The following is a 24,835-nucleotide window of genomic DNA, read 5'->3' on the forward strand; positions in this document are numbered from 1 at the left end:
AAACATAACGAAATGCATCAGAATTTCCCAATAAATGTAACGAGATGATGTTCAAGTGCTTATGGTTAACAGCGTAGATACCGAGAACTACAATTAGCGAATACTTATCGATAATCTAGGCACTCGATTTTATTTTGGCATTACTAACTTCTACCTGCATTCCAAAAATACATCGTAAATACCGTTAATAAGTAGTTTGATAGGCAGTTGTAGCAACGAACGGATATCACTTTAGACGGGATATCTTTCGCGGTGATATATTTAGCAGATAAAAGTTGGAAGCATACAAGAGGAAGTTCTTCGTCTATTCGTAGAATAGATTGAGTAAACAGTTGGTTTAAAACAAGAAGCTATATATGTAAGTCTTAATGCGCGTTAAAATTATTGATAAGTGAACACGATGTGTGTAAATGTTATTTGCGACATACCAATATTTTCTGCTAACTGGTACCTTTTTTTTACGTATTAAGGTATTAAGTACGGATGTTAAAAAATTGTATCTCCGCCGCAATAGTTAGTGTGTTATTACTCTGTACATAGAATACAATGAATTTACAAAGTTTGACATCAACATACTTCTACAGTTACACGATAAAAAAGATGGTTGTTATATCTCTAGTTCGATAAGAAAGCGAATGCTACAATAACATTAATCTTGACAGTGCACCTACAAAATGTAATTGACAGTTACACTTAATAAAACTATACGTTTCTTTCGAGATGCGGATGCGAAGAAACGATATTTTTCCAGTTACGTTAATCATCTTAACAAATTATGACTTCAACGACGTTACCATAAACAACGATAAGAACAACGAAATTCAAAAAATCTAAATGGGAGGCTCTGATTAAAAAATCGTAAACACATAAATTAACAGTCTCGCATACGATATAACTAAAAATCTGCTGAAAAGGAAAAACACACGCTCGATAACGCATCGTTGAATCCGTCCGTGCTATAACAATTATTTGAATAAATTTTTTGACGAACTTTTCTAGTTCATCGAGAAGAAAAATATATAATTTAATCCTTTTTTGGTTTTTTGTTTCGGTCAAGAATTACGAGGTGGATCTTTCACACCGATTGAAAACTGCAGCCCATGAAATAGGCTTAGAAATTTGTTATAATTTTCTTTTTTCACTTTAAAAAAAATTTTTTTGCATTCGTTAAATATATATAAAACCATACCTCACAATTCAATAACTTCATTTCTTTCTTTCCCTTCTGAAAGAAATCACAAAAAGACGCTACTTTAGAACATTCTAATTCAGGGCACCCCCTTAACCTCGATCGAGCATCGGACATAACTCGTCCGACTCACGCTACTCATCGTTTCACATAAGGCAATCCAATCTAAAATAATACTTTTACACCATACGCCTCATTACGACACGCGTTAATCCTTTCCCCATCGTACTCCGAAATTACCCATCGAGCTGCGAGAAAACCGCAAGATGTTACGCTCGATACAGCGAGCAATCGCGAAAGAATTCAATCTCTTGTCTTGCATCGAGTCGCGAAGAACGAGAGAACAGAGATCAGGACTTTCCTTTCTCGTGGCAGAGTCGCGGTTATTCGTAATCTCGCTGGCGGAATTTCTGGTATTCTCATTTTCATGCTCCTCCTGTTTCTCTCGCCGTAGATCTTACTCGGGTCGGAGTATAGTAAAGTTAGTTATTTCGAGTCACCTAAGCTTCGACATCTTAGAATTCAACCATAAATTCCGTACAGAATAATGAAGCTTGCGTATTACGAGACAGCGGACTTTCTATCTCTGTTACGAATGGTCTTCGATATAATAACGAAAGAATAAAGAAATACGGTGTACTTCAGGTACAATAAGCGAAGATATCAAAAAACCGAAAGATGATTCGAAGAATGCCACCGGTAGGAACGTCTGAGTCAGCGAGAAGCTATTACATTGAAAATAAAATAAACGACAAAATAACTTCCAGAAAATATACGTACCCTGAATTATAATTATATACAATTGAGAATACATTGACATTAGTCGTAAGAAACAATTATTAGTGTTAACAAACTTTCCTTTCGGCGAATAGGAGTTACATCATCGTAGAAAACTATAATCGTCAAGCTATCAAGGTAGATGTAAGTACACGGTACATGCACGTGTAGATCGTTTAAAGATTGTTCATAATCGAAATTGACGAGTTACAAGGCAAGCTACTTAACCGGACTAAAATATCCTGTCTCAAATAAACCTAACATTACCCTCCCCCCCATCATTAAAATCGCTCGAGCTTACTACTAGTAGCAAAGTACACGATAGTGTCGCTCTCTCGACGCGAGGGTCTGTGGTCAGAGGTTACGCCGATGTAGACTAGGTATGTAGTTGCTAAATTCTCGAGATGTTAGAGCCACGAGAAAGAGAGAGAGAGAGAGAGAGAGAGTGAGAGTGAGAGCGAGAGAGAGAATATATTCGGGGAGACAGAGCAGCAAAAGGCGGACGGGGAAAGAGGATCGTTGCGGGTGGGATAGAGAACAGCTGAAATTGCGGAGAAAGAGGGGCAAAGGTGGCCACGGATGAGGGAAGTTGCGGTTCTCGTGGTCGCCGCGGTTGCGGCTTAGGCAAATTGAGATAGTTCGCAAACCACCGACCAGCTGACCTAACCGTCACGCCAGGATGCTGGCGGGCCCGCGGCTCCTGAGAGAATTTTGCTGTTCAAAAGGAAGCGGTGAATGCGAGTAGCTCGTTTTCGATAGTGAGCTGCCTGCGGTCGTTTCGGCAAAAAAGAAATTTACCCGACGAACCGTGTTCGCGTAAAATCGTCCGATTCGCAGAAATGTTTCTCCGAAACGAAACGACCGGCTGCGCTCGGCTCGCGTTACGTTGGGTCGATAGAAAAAACGCCTGGAAAGGCGTTGAGAGAATCGGTTCTCGCGCTACCGTTGCTAATACACGTTTCTTTGTGCCGGTGAATGGCGCAGAAGTATTGTGAGCGCGGCAATTGTTTTCGAATTCGTGGATTGTTTGTGATACAGGGAGCAACGAGAGCGCCGCGTAGAATGTAATTTGATTACTTTGTAAGTGATACTGGTGGAAAAATAGAAGGCGGGATAAGCAATCGCGTTTAATTTGAAATTGTATTGAAATGGATTGTGTAAGGTACGATAAATGGTAAGTCGAGATAGTGAATTCGTAATATTGTTAGGAATTTCAAAGTGTAAATTTGATAAAGATCGTAATAAGCGATACAGAATAGACTTTTTACTAGTAACTTAGAAGGACAAACGAATATTTTTCTTAAAATTAAAATCCTCATTTTATCTAACTTTAAAGTAGGATATAAAAAAGGTTTCATTTTTATTTGGATCATAATGAAATACATTTTTAAAAGATCAGTCGATAGTCCATAAATAGATAGAAATCACAAGTCCTAGCTTTAGATTCAATATAAAATTAACGTTATCGATAAACCGTGATCAACATTATCAGCACGTATTAAATTTACCGAGTCATCGAAAATATCACAGCAATATCGAAGCTTCGAAAATCATACCCGGAAAACATTTTATCGGGAAATCGATATTGCGATGAAACTTGTTCTACAAACACCGTAAATCGATCTTGATCGCCTATCGCTTATCTCGAGTACGTCCTTTGCATGGCCGTGTCGATAAGAAAAGTACGTTTTTTGGCTTTATACTTTGGAAAAATGGTCAATACAAATCGCGAGTACTTCGTTTAACGTTGTACAATCGTTTAATAATTTATGAATATTATAGAATTAATACACATAACGTAATAAACATAATTACGCTCCCTTAAACCTCGATCAAACGAGTGCATACGATCAACTTCAACAAACTCCAATTGCTGCAAACCTCTCGCTTAAAATCAATCATAACATATTCTTCGAACCTTTTCCAACCAGCAGTATCAAATAAAAGAATAAAAAGAAAAAACTAAAGGAAGAAAAAAAAAAAAGGAAAACTAACGCTCGATGTAACTTCCATCCTCGCAAAATCAAGATTGGCACGAAAACGTGACAAACCGGTCGCACCAGCCCATATGGCAGGGGGTTCGATCGATTCATAATGAAACGCGCGCTTCCCATTTCGGAGCGACGCGACGCGGCGCGACGTACCATCAGCATGGTGCAACATTACACACGTCCGCGATGGAACGAGACAGAGAACGACGATCGTGCGTGAAACGGAGAGAGCCGCAATTACAAACGGGACCTGCCGGTATCAGCAGCGTCGATCAAAACGGCTGAGCACCACTGGCAGTAGGTAAACAGTACTGTATTGTATTTGTGTGCTTAGCCCGGCAAATATTAGCCACCATATCGCTTATGGTGCTTGTTGAGCGAGGGTGATGGTCGATAGTTTCCGTGGTGGGAGCGGTGAAGAGGCTTCGTTCGTGAGCGTTCCGTGAGCGGGTGAGCGCACATGTACACGACGCGGCTCACAGGCTTAGTTGCCTCGTACATAAGCACGCAATACGCATGTCGCCGGGCCTGCTGGCGCGGTGTGTGATTCGTGGCTGAGTGTGTTTGTCCATCCGTCCATATAGGGCTGTTTGTCCTTGCTCTCCTTGTTTGAAGAACGTCGGGATCCCGGTCTGTGCAAACTCCTCATTATTGCGAACAATGTACACAGGGCATCGCGCGTGCGTGCGTGCGTACGTTTCCGCGCTCTCGCGTATTCGCCGCTATACAACCGCGCATGCGCCTGTGGATGTAGTCACCGTGACTGGAGCTGTCCCGTCTATTGGTAGAATATACTATCTACATATCTACCTGTGGTTTACCTGTTTGTGTCTACATGTATATGATGCATACATGTTGTGTATCTATATGTACAAGGCGCATACATGTATATGCGTCTAGATGTATGTACATGTGGCGCATATACATATAGACGCGTATACATGTATCTTTACGTGCATGATGTATACATACATATACATATACATATAGATCGGTACATATCTTTTTCCATTTTTCTATGTGTATGTATAAGCGGCCGCGTACTTGCGGCACGAACCACCGCGTATACGTATGTACATATATCATGGAGGCGCGATCGAATTTTTTTCGCGACCCGGTGGAAATGTTCCTCCACCCCCTGATACTGGTGATTGCACACAGAGGCTCGAGTGTGCTCGTTGGCTTCGATTGCGCTCGTTTAGCCCGGCGAGACCATAAAACCGCGAATCAACGCGCGCCAGAGTACGAGATTGCATTAAGAAAAAGGATTCGATGACGCGTGAAACGCGATCATCGATTCGCGTCCATTTTTTTACGCATGCCATCCTTTTTTCTTCTTTTTCTTTATACGTACGTGCATATAAGAGCAGGGACGTGTACGATCGAGCAAAAAAAAGGAAGAAAGAAACGATGGCATAAATACTATTATAATAATGACGACAACAAATGGCGCGCTCGCTACTAAGCGTTTCTCGTCTCTTAAAAGTTGGAACACGTCCCCGCGCGCGGTGTCGCTGGTCCTCCATTAAATGCCAGGCACGATTTTAATTTGTAATCAGGACTCGACGTTCGAAATAAGTAATCGATACGCGTCGAGGAAATACTCCGACAGGGTTCTCTTTGCCGTGAAATCGACTCGGCTCCTTTCCGGCCTTCCTACTAGAGACCGTCTACGAGTGCCAAAGCATGAAACTCGTACCCAAGGCATTTTAATGGTGACGAGGGTCCAAGTACCATTTCCCGAATTCGGCCATTAACGCGGAAATTGACGGCAGTTTTAGGGCGGGCCGTCCTAAATTGCCCGGAGCCCTTCAATTTCGTAGTCGATTCCGTCCCCTAGCAATAATCCACACCGGCCGGCGCAGGAAATTCGCCGGGGAACGCCGCTATTCATGGCACAACCCTGTTGTTCTCACCTACTCATCGGCTTGCTTAAAACTTCCAGTTTCTTCCTTAATTATACCACGAACGAAATCGGGGCACTGATTCTCGTTCGATGATGAACGACCAACGAGAGTCGGGAAGCGAACACTTCGAAGTTATTTCAACACGCGAAGAGCTGCCAGTTCTTTCTTTTTTATCTTTTGTATTTTTATCGTGAGAACGGCTATTCTTTCTCCTCTTTTTCTTCTTCTTCTTTTTTTTTTTTTTTTTTTTTTTTTTTTGTTTGACAAAGTATAGGTTCTGTACCATAAAGAGATAATGATCGAGCGATCAGGTTATTGATGTGAATTATAATTGCGCTAAAGGGGGCTCTTTGTGACTTGAATTTATGGCGTGTATTTTTTTTAGTAATACGGCTTAATTGGGACATGCAAGTATGGAAGTAATACGACTAGTTTTAATACGTTTGATTAGTATAGTTTCGTTGACGAGGATGAGACACATGTCGAGTATTCCATTGGATTATACAAGTTTAAATAACAAAAATTATACAGGTACTACGAAATTCCAATTTGTTATTTAATGAAAATCTCAGTAATATTGCTACTGGATTATCGTAATTTACACATATTCGCACGTCGTAGTAAAGTACAAAAATTTGTACTGGAAATTAATTTATGGAATCCGAAAGATAGAGGATTTCATTCGAAGTAAAAAGAAAGGGAAATTTAAAGGGTAAGTTACTTTTCTTCTAACATGTGTAACAGTGGTCTAAAATAAACACTGGACATCACGAACAGGCTGGCGTGGGCTACGCCAATGATAAATGGGAGGACGAGTGTGAACAGCGATAATTGTGGAACAATGCATTATGCACTGTTAACCAGAAAATATAAGAAGATTGCATGACAGGGGATGAGAGTGAAAACAAAATCTTTGAAACATAATACATACGAATAACACGAAGTTACAACGTATAACTCTGCTCCTTTTTGCTAAGAGAAAAGAATGTGATATATTCGGCTGAGAATATTTTTATTTCTATGCTAAAAGTTTCCACGGATATGAAAGATATATTTATAGGCAATGTTTGACGTTTTAAAATTTCATATCACGACAGAAAAAAGTAGCAAAATACTATGTCGCATGAAAAGAGATAGGAAAATATTACTTTGTCGGGCAAGCTACGTACTTTCGCAACATACGTGTTTTTGTCATTTACGATATCGCGTATAATTTAATAATTCACATTTCTCTGGAATTGTGACAAGCGCGATTATATCCGCAATAGTTATGTTCGAGGTGTATTAGCAAATAAGTTGATAGAATGAAGAAGTTATCACATGAAATTATTTCTTCGAATCAATTTGCAATGATTCGCTCCTCTGTCAGGAAAATTTTATAAAACGGTACTCATCGTGTGATTTTAACCTGCTTTGCTACGATGATCTTCTTCGAAACTCCAATTAAACGAATGCATTTATTTAAAAAGACCACTTCTCCAAGCTGTATCGTTATACGAATTAAGTTCAGTTGACTGTTTCTGACGAGTATACTCGTCATGAAGAAATGGCAATATTTGGTGTTATGACGAACCCTGTCAATAATAAAATTAGAAAATAAAACAGTCATTTCATTACAACTTAATTCTATATTATAACAGTCACGCATACTCTGTGTTTGACGAGTATACTCGACGTCGCTTACCTTTTGCCACGCATTTTACGTACACACTCTTCAAAGTTTTCAAAGAGGTCGCAACAGCTAACTGGTTAAAAACACCGAATGTAGACACTACACTTTAAAACAAGATAAAATAACAAATACATCGATGCACTGAACGTACGCGTATCGTTCGATAATCATCGATATCGTGTTCAAGTAAAAATGTATATAAATACATATACTCTTATTTTATCTTCCTAAGAACGAACACTCAACGTATCTTACGTGAGTTTTCTACCAATTTCTCAATTAGTGAGCGCCTTATATAAACTATCGATTAAACGCTAAAAAATCGATGTTCTAAAAGAGAGTACCCTTCAAGTAATGCGTCGTACGGGCGCGCTTCAACAGTCGCTGTAGATAGGATAATCGAAAATTATCAGGAACGCCCAATTTTAAAGCAAGAGTGCTCGTTAACCGGCAACGTGAAAAGTAAGTCCAGCGGGGATCGTCCATCGAGATTATTCTAGAGATTCCCAGCGTCGACAAATATTTGACACAGTGGCTGGCAAACAATGCGAGATTTCTCTTTTTTTTTTCCCCTCCTCCCTTTTTTCGCTCTCGTAGCCGCCGTTACCTGGCAAAGGAAGAAGTGTCGAGCGCATAATATCGGCAATTTCTAACTAAACGGCTGCTCCATGGAGCGTGGAAGAGGACTCACGGTCTATGAACAATGAGGCGATCTTAAGGACTCTACGAGGAGGGAGCTTTGTTCGACATGTTCCACCAAGGACTCCGCTGACAATGGTCCTCTTGATTCCAACGTTTCGCTGCCCCTTACAAATTAGTCCGTATTATCGCGCCAACAATGCGGTTACTTCACCATTTTCTGGCACAGACCGACCTGGCAGACATGTTCAAAAGTCCCAAAACATCTTTCACCAAACTTGTGCAGAAGAATGTAAAGAAGCTTTTACAGTTTCTAAATGTTCCTCACAGAAGTGATGCGAATAGCAGAATGGTACTTTTATAACACAATCGTTGTAGACTATAAATTTGCTGTAATTTGAAGGGAGCAGTGTTCCATACGACTCATCGCGTAAAATAATATATTTTGACTATATTTTATGTTTTATTTCGGGATTCAATTGTTTTATTATTGTAGGAATACTCTTGTCTAATCAGCCATTCGTGACAAAAACGTGTACAGTTGATCTCATATTTTTGTGAAGAGAATATAATGATAACACTGAAGACTAGTTTTATTAAAAAATTTATACATTTATCGTTCTGTTTGTTTACAATTTATTAAAGTACAATGTAATATAATATAAAACACGATTAATTAAACTGAACTATAAATATATCTGTTCTCAATAAAACTTTATTTTCTTTATAAAACCATCCCACAAGTACACTGCCGTTACCGATAATTAATAAAGGCAATCTTTCTCGTACATTAGAAAAGAATTTGGTTCCTAGATGGAATACAACTGACCTTCCAAAAGCTTCATCTAAATATATATACACATATACACAGATATACTACATACATACACATATACACACGTATACTACATATATACAAATTTCTGTTACTTCGCTGCGCTACGAACTTCTCTTAGATTAAGAAGAAAAAGTTAATAATATTCTTGTTTATCTAATAAAAATATCACTTCCATCGATAATTTACGGTTATCGATGACCCTACGTAACGTGCAACGTGTTATAAATTACTCGTGGCAGAGATGAAACGCGTGGATGTTGCATCATTTTTTCCAACTCGTGAAAACATTTCTTTCATGATTACTTCAATGAACCGGTCAGAGGTCAGCAGATCGTCGAGGGGAATAGATTTAATCATCATCACAATCACGTCGATAAAAAGTCATCATTGGTAACCTCGGCGAACGTGCACCGCAATAAACTAATGACTGACCGAAGATTATGCGCCGTGGCGTAATTTGCCGTCACTCGGTTACGTTATTTTCCGATTCTACGCTACGTTTGTAAAGCTGCGGCCGACAATTGTGTCGAACGGCTCCCTCGATGATACGCTTAATTGATGTAAAAAAATACGCATCTGTCTTGCTTCCGGCAGAAACTTTTAACTTCGATGAAATATCAATTGATCGAACGTTGAACGTTAAATTTTTTGATTTTTATATTTTTCATGTATAATGCTGTATACAGGTATCTGCAGCCCAAACTACAAAGTTACACTTAAAAGAGATGATACGAACGCAGTTTTAAATATATCGATGTATAAAAAAATGGATAAAATTTATTCAAAAGTATATTCCGTTTCACACCACATCGCTGTGTCTTACGAAATTTTTCCACTTCTATTAGATTGTCCAAAAAGTTTCTTTCGTCTCATTATTGAATTAGGTGTGATTCATTTCGTTCTATTCCTATTATTATGTTCGTGCATAATTCAATAAGCTAATATAAAACAGAAAACATTGTGCGTTTATTATTTCCTTATAAAACGAAAGAAACTTTTCGGACAACCAAATAATTTCTAATCTTAATTGTTCGAATGTTATTCTGGTAATTACATAAATCGTATAAATTTCCTACCGTGTGACAAATTTTGTATTAGAAAAAATGGAACAGTGGTAGTAGGATACAATGCTTTTTCGATACTTCAAATAGCGATACACACACGGAAAAAGAATTTTCAAAAACAAATTGAAACTAGCTCGTTCACGGTAGAATATCCCCTTAATCGATTAAATTCCTATTGCGTAACGGAGAGGTGAAAGGTTGTGCCTTTTTGCAGGGATTCCGTGCTACGTGCGGAATTGGTTTGATAATGCAGCTGTTCTGGGTTAGCGCAGACTGTTTGTATATTTTGCAACAATTACAACCAAGGGATTTGTACGCTGCACGATTTCTCGGTGGACCTGTTCATGTGAATGCGTACCGCAACCACCGATTAACAATGAATTTTTGAGTTCCGACCAGCTCGTCGCAATCCACTCGGCGCAAATAAATTTAATTATACTCATTAACGAATTTAATTAGAGAGAAAAAATAAGCGGTAAATCCGGACAAACATTTGCTCGACGTTGATTTATTTTTGGGTAGCATAATTTAAGACCAATTTTATCCAAAACAAATACATTTATTTATCGTTTAGTGTGTTTAATTAATAATTTGTTAACATACAATGTTGCATGTAGAACCTCAAGCATGAAAATGTTAAATACAACAATTCCGTTGATGTTCACAACTTATGAATTATTTATAAAGTTCCGAATATTTAAATGAAAAAGATATAGATACTCGATATGATCATAAATTACTTGGTTAGGTATCGCGTTTAACTGCTAAAATTCTAAAATTGAATGTAATTTACAATGAAGGCTACAAAGAGGAAAAACACGCGAAGTCACATTTTCCTAGGCTTTTACAGGACAACGATTTTATAATTCCGTAGATACGTCTGCAATAAATCCGATGCTATCGAAATTACCGTATTACTTGATTTTGCGATTGTACGATACGTATCGTTATTCCCTTGCCAGAATTTAAAAATTATTCTACTATAATAGTAACAGGTCTTTTGCATTTTTCTTTCTTTCGACGTGGCATTTAAATATTTCTTTTTAGACGTAAAATAACATTAATAGCAACAACATTGTTTATACTCTGTTGTTCGATACAATGAAGAAATATATAAGATACATGCTATGTTTTACAAAGAACACACAAACGATATCTAGATGGAAGACTACACGTCGACAATCAGCGAAACTTCCAAAAAGTTTTTACGATCGGAACAACTTTCGAGCAACGATTTTCTCCTCCCTGTATTTCTCTCTTTGCTGCGATAAAGATACAGAAAAAGATTTCGATACCCCATTTAAAAACAGGCTATAAATAAAAGACTACAAGGTACAGTGAGGCAACACGATAATTCTCATATCGTATTCGATATTCCTACGATCGCAAAGCAATTTAGAGGCGAGTTACGAAAAGAGCCACTCGAGATATTCGCGGATACGTCAACGACGATCATACACGAGTCTTGTATTACACGTGCACGTCGCGTTATTTGCAGAGGAACGAATTCGTGTCGAGATATCGCGTGATAAGCGCGCAATTGCTCTCCCGGTCTCGAGTTTTCGCTTCGAGCGTTCAGAGTCACTGTGTTCGACGATATCCGAGCGAAATGCACCTTTGGAATCCTCGTCGAGAATATTTCCCGCGGCCGAATTTCACCAAAGAGGACCCGCGTCATCATTTCTCGAAATTTTTAGACAAACCTGTACCTAGATATCGCGCTTTCTACGCTCTTCGAATGATATTCGTTCGCGTTTACGACGCACGTCGCGCATCGACAAAGACATTCCAAACGGAATCTGATTTATTCCGGACAATATCCGCGGGAACGACACACAGATTCCCGTGATATTTCAACCGAAATCATTCCTCTCCAGTTATCTGTGTAAAACGAATTATATAAAATTTGACTGATCGTAGTTGTATGAAATAAAAGCGACAAGTTAACTAGAAAATTTTTAAATATTATATTTGTTATGCGCTTTTCTGCCATTTGCCGTGACGATATTTTCTAAAAAATGCTTAACAATTTAGATATTAACGTTTTAACGGTGTAATATTATATAAGGGTGAATTGGAAATGAATTTCAGAGAATAATTATTTCTTTTGCATTTTCTGCATAATTTGCCAAAATTATATCATGCACTCAATTTTGTATTGGAAATGAATGTTAATAATCTTGTTACATATGAAGGGATTGAAATAAAAAGAAGGAAGTATGTGAATAGATTATACCCATAGATTATGAGATTAATTTTAAACTTAGAGTAAGTAGATGCAAACGAAACTCTTCCTTTAATTTTTTTCCTCCAAACACGTTCTTTTTTATTAGAAAAAAAGTGTCCACCGTTCGACTTAACAAACGATTGTACAATATAATAAAGACATAAACAAATATTACAGAATGTTTTGGAAATTCTTGGAAGCTTAGAACAATAAAAAATACCGCCCTGAATCTAAATAAACTCGTATTGCCTACGAAGAATTAAAAATTAATCGCCAAGAAAGATAATTTCGATCATTCTATTTATAATTATCAGTCTATCTAGAGTATAATAGGTTTGAAGTTTTGAAATGAAATTTACTAGCGATGAAAGTTGTTTGCTTTAGTTGTTTGTACCTACAGCTTTCGCGTATTCTTAATTCGCGTAATTTGTTATCTCGAACAGTCAAATAATGACACAGAACGTGAGTACCTTGATAACATAAGAGTATCATTTTTAACTAAGTGTCAAGGACAAAATATTTATCTTATTTACTACAATAATATTTGTACTAATTATTTAGAATAATTCAAGAATTCCTTTCCAAGCGATAACATTGTTTAGATAGGTGACCGTCTAGTTGTTTTAGTAACATAACGGGTATCTTTTATTTACTTTAACCGTTCAATTTAAACTTCACCATCCAACGCATCGAAAATTATTTTATACAGAGAAAGATGCGTCACGTTCAGTTTACTCTTTGTAATTAAAGTCTTCCATACTTTCATATCTGTTTGCAATGTATTAACCCATTTGTACTCGAACGTTTATCTAAGTATTAAAAGTAATCATATTTATATATCCATAAACGTATCACGCTTTCAATAATCATTTCCAAAGAGAACGTGAAATATCAAGGAAAACATACGTGTATTAAGAAGTTAATATTTTAATACCAATGTTTCGACGCTACAAAAAAAAAAAAAAAAAAAAAAAAAAAAAAACCAAAAGAAAAAAGAAAATCAAAATTACATAATCCTCCAAATTATTTCACATCTCCGCTATATCATCGCATGAAAATCAATTTTTATCGGTCGAAACAATTTTACGCCAACTTCATCGCTTTATATTTCACACCGATACATCCAATTCACGCTAGAACACGACCAATCCAAGCTGTAACACGCGACAGCCGCTTCCCTCATCCTTCTCGAGAATCCTCTGACATCCAAAAACCAGCTGTCCGACTTTATCCCGACAGAGTTTCGCGGGATTAAACGACGACCGAAGGACCGAAAAATAAAAGAGAAACGTTCGTCTCGTCGATTGCCAGACCGCAAACGTTACCGGCGGTTCGAAATTCTCGAGAGCCACAGCGTTTTGGAGTAGTCGGTCCGGAAACACCGGGGCTCGATCCTTAACGATCGATCCCGTCTAGAAGTTTAAAGTATCGTCTGGAGAAGAGAACGAAAGGCGGTGGAAAGCCGTCGGCAGGAACGTGGGAGGGGTTGTTCGCTGTTAAAACTTTCCGCCTGGAGTTTCGTAATGATCGGCGAGCCAGTTTGTCCGGAAATAATATTTGTACAGCTTGTACGTAAACAACCCTGGCGGCCCTCCAGAGTGCCAATAACACCGCCTGTGTCAACTCGGTCAAGTACCAGGCCGCTCAAATGAGTCACGATGCGAGAGCCAGAAGAAAGGTGTAACTCTTGGGCTTCGAGAAAGAGGCAGGGCGGTGTCCAACCACGCCAAGAGAGCAGTTTCTACCTCGTTCTTATTCCCCCTGTCTCCCTCTTACTTTTTGCTTTTACGACCGCAATAAACTTGCAATGACGCCCGTTGACTAACGACGCGAGATTCCGTTCGGTCGTTTACGTTCCATGCAAATTAGTAATTCACGAAAGGCTTTTAGCGCCTCCAAACGCGGCAAGCTTGTTTGGCGTCGTTTAAACATTGAGAACCCCGGATAAGAAAGATCGGACTGATCGCGGAACGGAAATTACGCGAATCATCCGTTGAGACTTTTCGGCGAAAGGCTGTGGGATGATTGTACGGTTGTAAATTTTCCAAGAATTTTAAGACTGCGGTGGTATCGTGCTATAGAATTTCTTACGGTGTGGAATAGAATATAGCATAGGATAGAGATTTTTCATGTAATAGAAAATTAAATTTCTTCGAACAGAATTTATTTGATACGTTATGGAATAAAAGCTGTGGAATGTAAATAATTTCATATACTTGACGCTTATGTATTTATGGAAAATTTTAACGCGTATATGAATGTACAAAATACTTAAAATAAGATACTTATATAATATTTAGAGAACGAATCGAGTCTTCAATTACGTTCTGTTTTTTTTTTAGTTATTAGTTTAGTTATTAGTTAGCTTTTTAGTTATATTTTCAATTATGCAATTGCTCGAATTATGACAATGTAAAATACACGAAAGAATATAAGAAAGATGTTCCGAAGATAATACGTCAAATAGGAAAAAAACAATGTATGAACAAAGGTTCATGAACAGTATCAATAGTGAAATTTACATGGCTGATTTTGAAGAATTAAGAAAGTATTTACATGGAGTCGTGTATTTCCAAAAAGGTATTAGCACGTCCACAGATTATTTATTTCCATTTTACTACACCACTAAAAAGGAAGCAGCATTTGTATTCCAATTTAGTTAGCGTTCCGCCTCTAACCAAGCCATTTACAGTAACAATATCAAACTGTACTTCTAGCGTTATATACATAGTTACTGTATGAATGTTTCACAGATACGTGTATCTATTTTTCATTTTAACGGGTGACTAAAAATAAATGTAGAAAACCAACGAAGAACAGCACATTCATTAATAAAGCTCTCGTCAAAAACAATTAACAATGGCATGCAGCATTCACAATGGAATGGTGGGATTTAACCCCATAAGGGAAGATAACTCAAATTTCGAAGAAGAATAGCGAATTAATTCCAACAACGCTATTTCAAACGCAGAATACACGAAACGAAAGAACATATAGTTGATTGACATTTAATTTTACATAAAGCAAGATATGCTTTTAGCCACAATTTAAACGAACTATCCGAATAATTCAGACATTCCATGCATTACATACGATCTAATCGAATGATTCATCGAAAGAAACGTTTCTCTTATCGAGCTTCGTTGCAACGAGCACGAATCATATTAAAAACATTAAACACGCCTGTGTGACTGGCTCTAAATTTCCCTATTGCCACTTTCAACGTCCACGTCCAATATAAAGCGTGACGATAAATTATCGCGAAAGGATTTCCAGCAAAAATCGAGAGCAAACGAATGTCCTACGGAAAAGAACGACCGTGACAACGATATCATGGTCCACGATCCACGCGGAACGGAGGTGTGCGGAGCTATTTGCACGTCGCGAGATTTATAATGCGCGCCAATTACACGTAACACGCTTCGCTCATTCCGCGGTGTAATTCATCCCGTGTAATTACCAATGCATATTGCGGTCTCTGCGGAAGCTCGGAAGCGTGCGAACCGCGAATTTCGTGCAATCGTACTTCGAATCCCTTCGTTCGCTCCTCTCTGCCCCACCCGCGTCTCATCCCCATATCTCGTCGCCATCTCGTCGTTCCGCTCGTCTCGATTTCAATTTCGCCCTGATCCTGCCTGAATATATCTCTCCCACATACACGCCGCTTCTCTCCCTTTCTTTTTTTTTTTTTTTTTTTCACGTCACTCTTCCCAGCCCTGTTCCGCTTTTACATTCCCCGCGTGCTCCCTCTTTTCTTCGTTTCCACACGCCAGACGACAATTACGCGACGCGACCAATTGTTCCCGCGTATATCGTCATATAATAATTACAAGAAAGTCTGCCGGTTCCATTATCGCTCGGGATTTAATTCGATTCGAGTTTAAATGTACTCTCCTCCGTTTCGATTTACACGATTCTTTTTTTCTCTTTCCGGTTTTTTACTTTTTATTGGATGGTAGCTGGAAGTGGAGAATAGCGGTGCTCGGCCGAGGATATGCACGTGGATGCAATTTCGATCTTTTGCTAAATTCACCGATCGATCAAGGTGAGATTACGCAGGATCTCAGTGGATATGTTGCAATGGAATATAACGTGGAATACAGTAATTGTATTTTGCTCGAAGATGTTCATCTTACGTAATACGAAATGTGTTAAAGGGCTGTTAAGCAGGAGGGGATTTGGATTTTTAGTAAATTCTGGTTGTATCTGAGAAATATACAGGGTGGTTGGTAACTGGTGGTACAAGCGAAAAGGGGGTGATTCTACGCGAAAAAGAAGTTGAAAATATAAAATAACAATTTTTTTAAAATTTTTTTTTTAATTTTTCCATCGAGAAGCCTCAAACGAAAAATTTGTATTCTATATTTTCGACTTCTTTTTTCGCGTACAATCACTCCCTTTCCGCTTGTACCACCAGTTACCAACCACCCTGTATATACGATGGAGTATTATATTACAATGGCTTATATAGGCGTGAATAGCTTACCTTCAAACTAACAGACCGAAGTAAAATTCGTTAGATACTTCATGAAAAATCGAACGCTCCGATATCTTTAAATCGAACTAAATTCGAATGAAATATTCCGATACAGAAATACATGACGGCAAATTCGCCGGTATTGTGAGGAATTCTTGGCAATTGCGTATAGCAAGATTTATCCCAACGTTGGAATATTTCTCAACAAAACAAACATGCGTTCCGATAAAAACCTTTTCACAAATTCCTCTCATTACCTTCGTCATAAAAAAGTAAAGATTGTAATTTACTTTCGTATCATCCTGTATTAGCATTACACTATTATAGAACCTGTTCCCACATAGTCGCATTTCCTTTTATCCGATCGTAAACGATTCTGCCTTTAACCGTACTATCGGTAAGTCGATGAGAGTTGGTTATTCCTGTTTTATCGCCGTAATACGCGCCGTTTACAGGTTTCCGTAATCGATACGAGAAATGCTTATAAAAATCTAGCTTGAGAACATGCTGCCTCGTTGCGCCTCTCTAAAGACGCGTCCCGCCACTGTCGGTTCGCTGTCACTTCGAACAGCCGTATCTTAGCTTTTTACACTTTAATCTGGTAATCCTATTAACATCGTATAATCGTAAAATTCGAACCCTTGCTCGGGTGAGGTTATAATTTACAAAGGGGACAGTTGGTTGTTGGCAAGTGCCTGCAATGTAAACACAGATGCCGTGTTCTTGGATCTTGGGGTGAGAAAGAAGCAGATGAAAAGAGAAAAGAAAAAAGAAAAATAGAAAAAGCTGGTTACCTGAGTTGCGATCGACTATGTTTGCTTAGCATTGTCAGCCTCGATTGTTTGACCGGCTCGTTACGGCAGGTACTCCTACTTTTATTGATCCTTCACAGTTTCGAATAATATTTTTTGAGCAAACGCGATTCGTCCTGGTGCGAATGCTGTTCGCAAGACTCACTTTTCAGTGAAAAGACATCTAGGTATAGATGTAGGGGATGATCTCTGTTCGAGAAATAGAAACTCGAATCGGAAAAGGTTAGTTTGAAATGTAAAATTAGTTGCATATTTCGAGGGTGGTAGATATTTAGAATGGTGGAGAAAATTGCAGTTCATATAATTATGAAGATATGTGCGTAGTATCGTATAATCGACTATGTAATATTACACGTGCGAGTGAATATCAGTGGATAGATATAGATAAGATGGAAAATGAGCTGAATAGTTTTAAATTGATAAGTATATAAATATATGCATTTATACGTTCAATTAGGTATACATATATTGGGTTGTCTGAAAAGTGTCTTTCTTTCGCAGACGTGTTTTTTACAACAGTGCACCTTCATACAAACGTGAAACCAAGTCTGTGCAGCCACGTTTGCACTACCACGCTACCTCACAACACTTTAATGATTCTGCGATGATTCTCTCTCTTTCCTATCACCTACACCAGCTTCCTAAAGATTTATTCATGCACAAAACCTATACCATACGTCACTCTGCATCTAAATGTCCAGTATGCATATTACGTATGTTCTTAGAATCGTTTCTCAATCTATATCATAAGAGAAACACTCGATTCTTTTCATTCGATCTTCGAGCATCATTCGCGCTACATTTACAGATGAATCATTCCATCACATAAGCTCTTCACTAACCTTTTCGTAGGGATCAAGAATTTCTACATTAGACATACCGTTACATGTATCGTATACTGTAGTGTATGCCGTTCTCTAGAACAATGGCTATGCTATAAAATTCTGTTTCTTATACCTGACAGCTTTCTTTTCAACGACAAAGCCCGGAATTATATTAATCATATACAATTTTATAGAGTCTATAGTTTCAACTAAACGCACTTTCACATCGAACGCGTTATGAATCATTAATCGGTTACACGGCGAAAAGAAGCGTGTTCGATAACACGCATATCTTACGATACGATTGAGACAATAAAAAAGCAATTGTGCAATAGAACATCGAATAAAAATGGATCACCTAAAGCAAGCTTTTAAAACGAGCAGCAAATCTGCTCCACTTCCGATATACCGTATTGGAAATGTTCCAGCACTTTCAAATAATTCCACGCGACAGAAGCGTCTCCTCTTATCCAAGATTTATTTCCTTCCCTCTCCTTTCTTTTTTTTTCTTCCTTCGATTCCCGCCGTTTACTCGGTCGGTAATCGTCGATACATCGACCTACCGGTACCGCGCTATAGCAAACATAATGTAATTGCGGATATTGGCCGGCGGCGGTCACGATACACGCATTTATTTTCGTCGTATTCCCGACGAGCTTTTCCGCCTCGGCTCGCGGCCTGTTTACGGCCAAATGGAAATTTGCACGCCGGCCAAATATTATTCCGTCGGCGACCCCAACGCTCGTTCACAATCTCTTTTCCTCACTGTGCTCGCCCAGTTCAGTCATTCGTTCGTTCGTTTTTCGACCGTTTCTGCGCCACCGTCCGTCTATCCGTCTGTATATAGCACGCCAATGCTGTGCAACGCAAACACGCAAGATATACCAAGCCTTGTGAACAAACGAACTAGATGGAAACAATATACAGTAGTGCCGCGTAAACTGACCAGAGGTCGTGACCTTATCATGAGAGGTATAATTCTAAGAATGCCGCAATATCTGTCTTCCATTCAATGCATTTTCACTCAATGAACTAAGCCACTTGGTTTATTTTGCGACGAGAATAACAAAAGTCTGTTAACGAAACAAAATTCCAACCAGCTGATGCGATACATATTATCGTATAAGCGCTGTCGTAAAATCAGCAAGGAGTTGAGTTACACGGTTCGACTGTCGAAACATGTAATTTGAGATATATTTCGGGAGATAAGGAACTCGAGCTACTTTCAGAACGAAATCTTTTTCGTTTTTTTTAAAAAGTATGCCTGATATAATCTACAACTACAAATCGACGTTCACTAATATGACAATTATTACTAAAGAAGAAGAGAATTGTTATAATTGTTACGAACATAATTTCTCATAATTTTAGTGGAAAATTGTAAGCAATATACCAGTTCACATATAACTTTTGCACGAGGCATAAGGCGCTTCCACAAGACACGTACAATCCTGACAATCATACTACCTAGTAGATATACTACATATAGTAGATATACTATGCTACATATAGTGAATTCAGGGTCCAAGCGAGAGGTCCAAAAAACTAAACGAAGGGAAAAAATTAGATTCGCGTCAATTCCATCGGACGCGTATTTATACACAAGAGGAGTGCATAGGTATTTAGCGCACAGACGCATGAGCAAACTTCGTCTCGCGCGCGAGTCAGAGTTCCTGCCGCGTGTGTGTACTTTGCAGAAAGAGAGTGATGGAGGTAGTGACGGAAGGGAAGCGCGTGTAGAGAGTGGAGAGGGTGATGGGTGCAGAACGTGGGTAAACTATCGAGAGAAAATAAATACGGGACCGGATTCATTCGACTAACGATCCGAAAGAGTTCGTCTGGCAGAGCGAGTATACGCGCGCGCGCGCGCGACTCGCTTGCCGTCGCAACCGTTCCGACGACCTGCCCCCCAAAAAAATGAAAAAACGTTCTGACAGTACTTTTCAGGTCTACCTTTTTTATTCCGTTTGAGTAACGCCGGTGCACGAAGGGGAAAAGGCGAGTAGAGGGGAGGGGAGGCTATGGAGCCATAGACCATGAGCTACGAATTCATCTGACGGCAGAAAGAGTCTATGGACCTGGCACCCATATACCGGTCGATATATCGGTATCTCGAATTAGCATGGGTAGAGGCTCCGCTCCGACCGGTGCTGCAACGAACGATACTTATCGAAAGTACGCTCGCACAATTGAAAGGATTTTCGAACGTGAGGATACACGATGCATACTCGATATCCGTGGCGAAACGAGACGATGAATTGCGAGAAGTGTGGAGACAACGTTGTATGTACGTGTATGTATATAGGAATATGGGGGCGCAACGTATCGAGAGGAAGCCATTACGAGATGGATACTCCGAACTAAACTTTGTCTAATTTTTATTTGACATTTTTTTCAAATATGAATAGTCGCACCACTTGTATACTGTATACATATTTGTTAACTGAAAATCATAATGGCGTAAGCTAAGCTAGCTTAGCAGTATTTTTTGTAAAATAATGTTCTACCTTTGTTAATAAGAATTATAAAGAATATATTTGATGTGTACGTTAAAAGTATTAGGTATCAGATATAAGTATTATGGTAGAGAAAGAATTTATAATTTATTGAACTACGAAATTAAAAGAGCCTGCATAAATTAAATTACGCCGTTATATTAAAGTTCTCAAAATTTTGATTTGCTCTATATGAGTAAGACATCCTGTGAATTTCAATTCGTCATTTGTTATAAGACATTGATACTCAATATTTGTAAAGTACTTGGTTAATACGTTCCATAATTTGTCATTCAGGTCAAGTGATTCACCAGTAATTCACGTAGTATATTTGTCAGATATATTTGTTTAATAACTATATTGCGCATAATGGTCATAAAATTATAAAAATTATTAGTGTAAAAAAAGAGAATCTAATCTAAAATATTAAAATATACATCATTATGTATTTCTTTTTACACGACAAAAAATTAAACAAAATGATTATTCAAGAAGTTTCAGGTAGAAAGAAAAGAGCATACAGTCATTCGATGACTGATTACTACCAGATGCAATTTTCGTAACCTTATTCTTTACGACATGCAAATTGCTATCTTGTTGTAATGAGGAAGGTTAAATTTAATTTCACCGGTTTGGTTGTAGGTGCACTTCTGCTACGACAACAATGCGTCCACGGTGTATAAGTATATACACGATAATGTTGGGGGAAACCGACTATGGTTAATCGTATCTGACCACGGATCTGAATGTTTTCACGGTTGCTTTGTGCTTTAATCACTATCTATTGATAGCAAGATGTAGCGAGGTCACCGGTTCAAGTTAATCAACCTCATCATTTCGCGTATAATTTCCCGATAAATAGAAACTTAGAACGTGCGATAAACGATCAGAGCGAAAAGAAGGAACAACTGCGTTGACGACTCGCAGAAAAATCTATCGTTCAATATGCAAACGGTCTTTGTGCAATTGTCTCACAGAAATTGTAAATACGATAATTAACTACCGCGTAAACGACAGTTACACGCTCATTACATATACATATCAATAATTCCGAGCTCATTTCCTAGAACGTAAGAACACACAACTTTATAAGAATTTGCACGAGCACGTCGAAAGTTGATCGTGTCTGTCTGTAGCGTCGGATCGAATCATACGGTTCGACGCGACTAAACGCGAAAATCCAAACGCTTCGCCTCGTGAGCTCAATACAAGATGTCTCAATACTTCAAAATTCTTTGCTGTTTTATTTTTATCGCGATTGTCGTGTCAGTCATTCCTATCGAACGCATAAGTACGTAAGAAGAGAAGGAGGCAAAGAAAAAAAAAGAAAAGAAAGATCGACAAGTGAGAAAGAGAAATAAAAGCACTTACCGGGTGCCGTGCCGCAGCTGCCACAGCCACAGCTGCCGCAGCGTTTATACTGGCACTAGGGTACATCTTATCGTCAGAGGCCCTCGAAGAGGTTATGTTGCTTCCTCCCGTCACGACGAAGTCCTGCCAGGAGTAATGGATATGTCTCCGTTATCCTCAGGTATATCCGGCGGTATCCCAGGTCATAGCCAGTATACACTATTATTCACTGGTCAGCAATAAAAAACGAAATAACGGGAGAAGACACAAGACAAGAAAAGAATAGTCGAAGCTAGAGCACACACTAAGCACTGTCACTTTCTTCTTCGAGTCGTTTTCTCGTGGCAGCCACTACTCACTTGATACTCGTTTCACAATGAATATACACCGCGAAGAAAGCCAACATACGCTACGCGTGTATGTTTAGAATAGGAAATAATACTTACGATAGTATCGAATCACGTTAGAGTTACACAATACGAATACCCGACGGCACACACATGTAAGACGTAACTCCGAACGATCTACCCTCGACGACGGACGGGTATCAACTAATCAACCGCAGAGTCGAGGGGAAGCTCTTCCCTCTCCTTCTCCCGCACCGTCGTCCGCTACGCCCTCCCACTGCTTACCGCGACACCACGTGGTCTCCCCTTTGCTCGTCTTTTCCGTCTCACTCGTTCCCATCCAACCGCACAGTCGTTCCCTCTCTTTCTCACTCTTGCACCTCCGACAATCGGCCTCTTAGCTCGTTCGTCTCTTTTCCGTCTGGTCCGGTCGGTTGCGCGCGCGGCATAGACGGGCTCTTCGTATACTACGTTTCAGCTAGACAGGGAATCCGTTCGTCGCGATCCGCTTTGCATTTTTACTTACACAAAAACGAGATTTGCACGCGGTAGATCTTGCGGTGAGTTTGTAGCTGCATTACGCCGAGCGCGTATTAAATTATTACTCCAGACACGCTGAACATTGCTAACGCGCGCCGGAAAACCTATGTTAACCTTCCTCTTTATTACATGCAAATTTGATCGCTTCATAACGAATGTCGCTACCGCGATTCCTTCCCCATGCATTTATTAAATTAAATTACCTGCAAGCATCCAGAATTATTTTCAAACGATTATCCTTGTGTTTCGACGCGCATGAAGTTTCTCCGCCTAGCTTCAAATCGTATCGAAAAGGAATTTAAACAAACTACAATTACCATCGGCTTTCTCGTTCGTCTCATCCCAACTTCAAACCGAAAACGAACATTAAACAACAAGGAACCAGATATGCAAAACTTATTTCATGCTACAAATAAAGTTATTTTCGTTCCTCGAATCTCTCTGCTTATTCTTCTACCGCATCGTTCCGGTACAATCGGCAAAACCTTCTACCGTGGACCCGCGCTTTTCGGTTAGTTTACATTCGTCCCGTTTGTAGCCACGAACCTCTCAGATTGGAGTTTAGCCTGCTCTCGGCTCATCCGTCATCCTCGTCACGCTCGTTTAGTTTCTCTCATTTTCGTCCTCGCTATCTCACCGCCGCCAGTCCGTTTCATCCTCGACCTCTTACTTGTCGTACACCCCGCCTTCCTCTCTCCCTAACCCTCGACCACGTCGATGCCTTCTCTACTCCGCTACAGCCTCTTTTCGTCCCAGTGACTCCAACTCGACAGTGTGTGTTCTACAGTCGGCGTGTATACGTGTACACGCGTGCACGCCCTGTTACAAGCCTCGACGTTCATCCCCTTTGGATAGGGTGGTAACCATCGACGACCTTTCCGCCTCAACTCCCTGCAAACAATTATTATCACTTTACCCTTCCTGCACTCGGCCCGGTGACGCTTAATCTTATCGTTATTTAACGGGAGAAAGAAGAACAAGGCTACAAGAGGGGAAAAGAGGGAGAAAGAGACTTCTCGGATAGAAGACGAGACGAGCGAGTAGTTTTAACGAGCGGTGACACGCGAGCCATGTTCGTCACGAAAATTTCGCGTACGCCAGAGCAAATGGAAGAAGAAATTACCGGAGCCCGCTAATGATACCGTGGCCAGGCAACGTGCACCCAGCGACATGCTTTAGCAACTGTAATTCGAGCTAATCGTTGCGCAGCGTGCTTGAGGACAAGGGGTGCATTTTTTTTCTTGTCGACCGTTTCTCTGTATCGATGTCTTGCTGCAATAATTTTGCTTCCACATCGCGCTGCGTATCGTTCGGCGGCTCTAATTGTGAAATATTAACATTACTTGAACCTATTCATGGTGTGATCAAATTTGGAGAAATTGAGGTTAGGTTGGACAAAGGATTTAGGAAATAATTTTGTTACAGTCATGGTTTTATTATCGTATTAATACGTAGATACTTTTAACTTCTCGTGAGCAATACGATTTAATAATTGTATTATGTACAAGATATATACTACATATAATAATAATTAGAATGTTAAATTCTCCTAACACTTTCTCTAATTCTTTTCACCATTCGTTTTACAAATTTCTTTAATATTCGATACATGAAGTTTTTTTACAAACGTTTTTTTGTTCGTTCACACTGCAATAGGAACGTTCAATTAAAATTTCACAGCTAATT

At 39.2% G+C, this 24,835-nt stretch overlaps 1 protein-coding gene across 1 annotated transcript in view; it reads right to left on the reverse strand.

Moving 5' to 3' along the window:
* Positions 1–24,041, reverse strand: part of LOC126875370 (protein groucho-like) — a 77,364-nt gene extending 53,323 nt beyond the window's left edge. Inside the window, exon 1 of the mRNA XM_050638249.1 lies at positions 22,284–24,041. Within this exon, the coding sequence (XP_050494206.1) occupies positions 22,284–22,349 (66 nt within the window). The 5' untranslated portion in view covers positions 22,350–24,041. The remainder of the gene's footprint in view (positions 1–22,283) is intronic.
* Between the last annotated feature and the right edge of the window lie 794 nt (positions 24,042–24,835).

Source organism: Bombus huntii, chromosome 2 (genome assembly GCF_024542735.1).
Source record: "Bombus huntii isolate Logan2020A chromosome 2, iyBomHunt1.1, whole genome shotgun sequence".
Lineage (NCBI taxonomy): Eukaryota > Metazoa > Arthropoda > Insecta > Hymenoptera > Apidae > Bombus > Bombus huntii.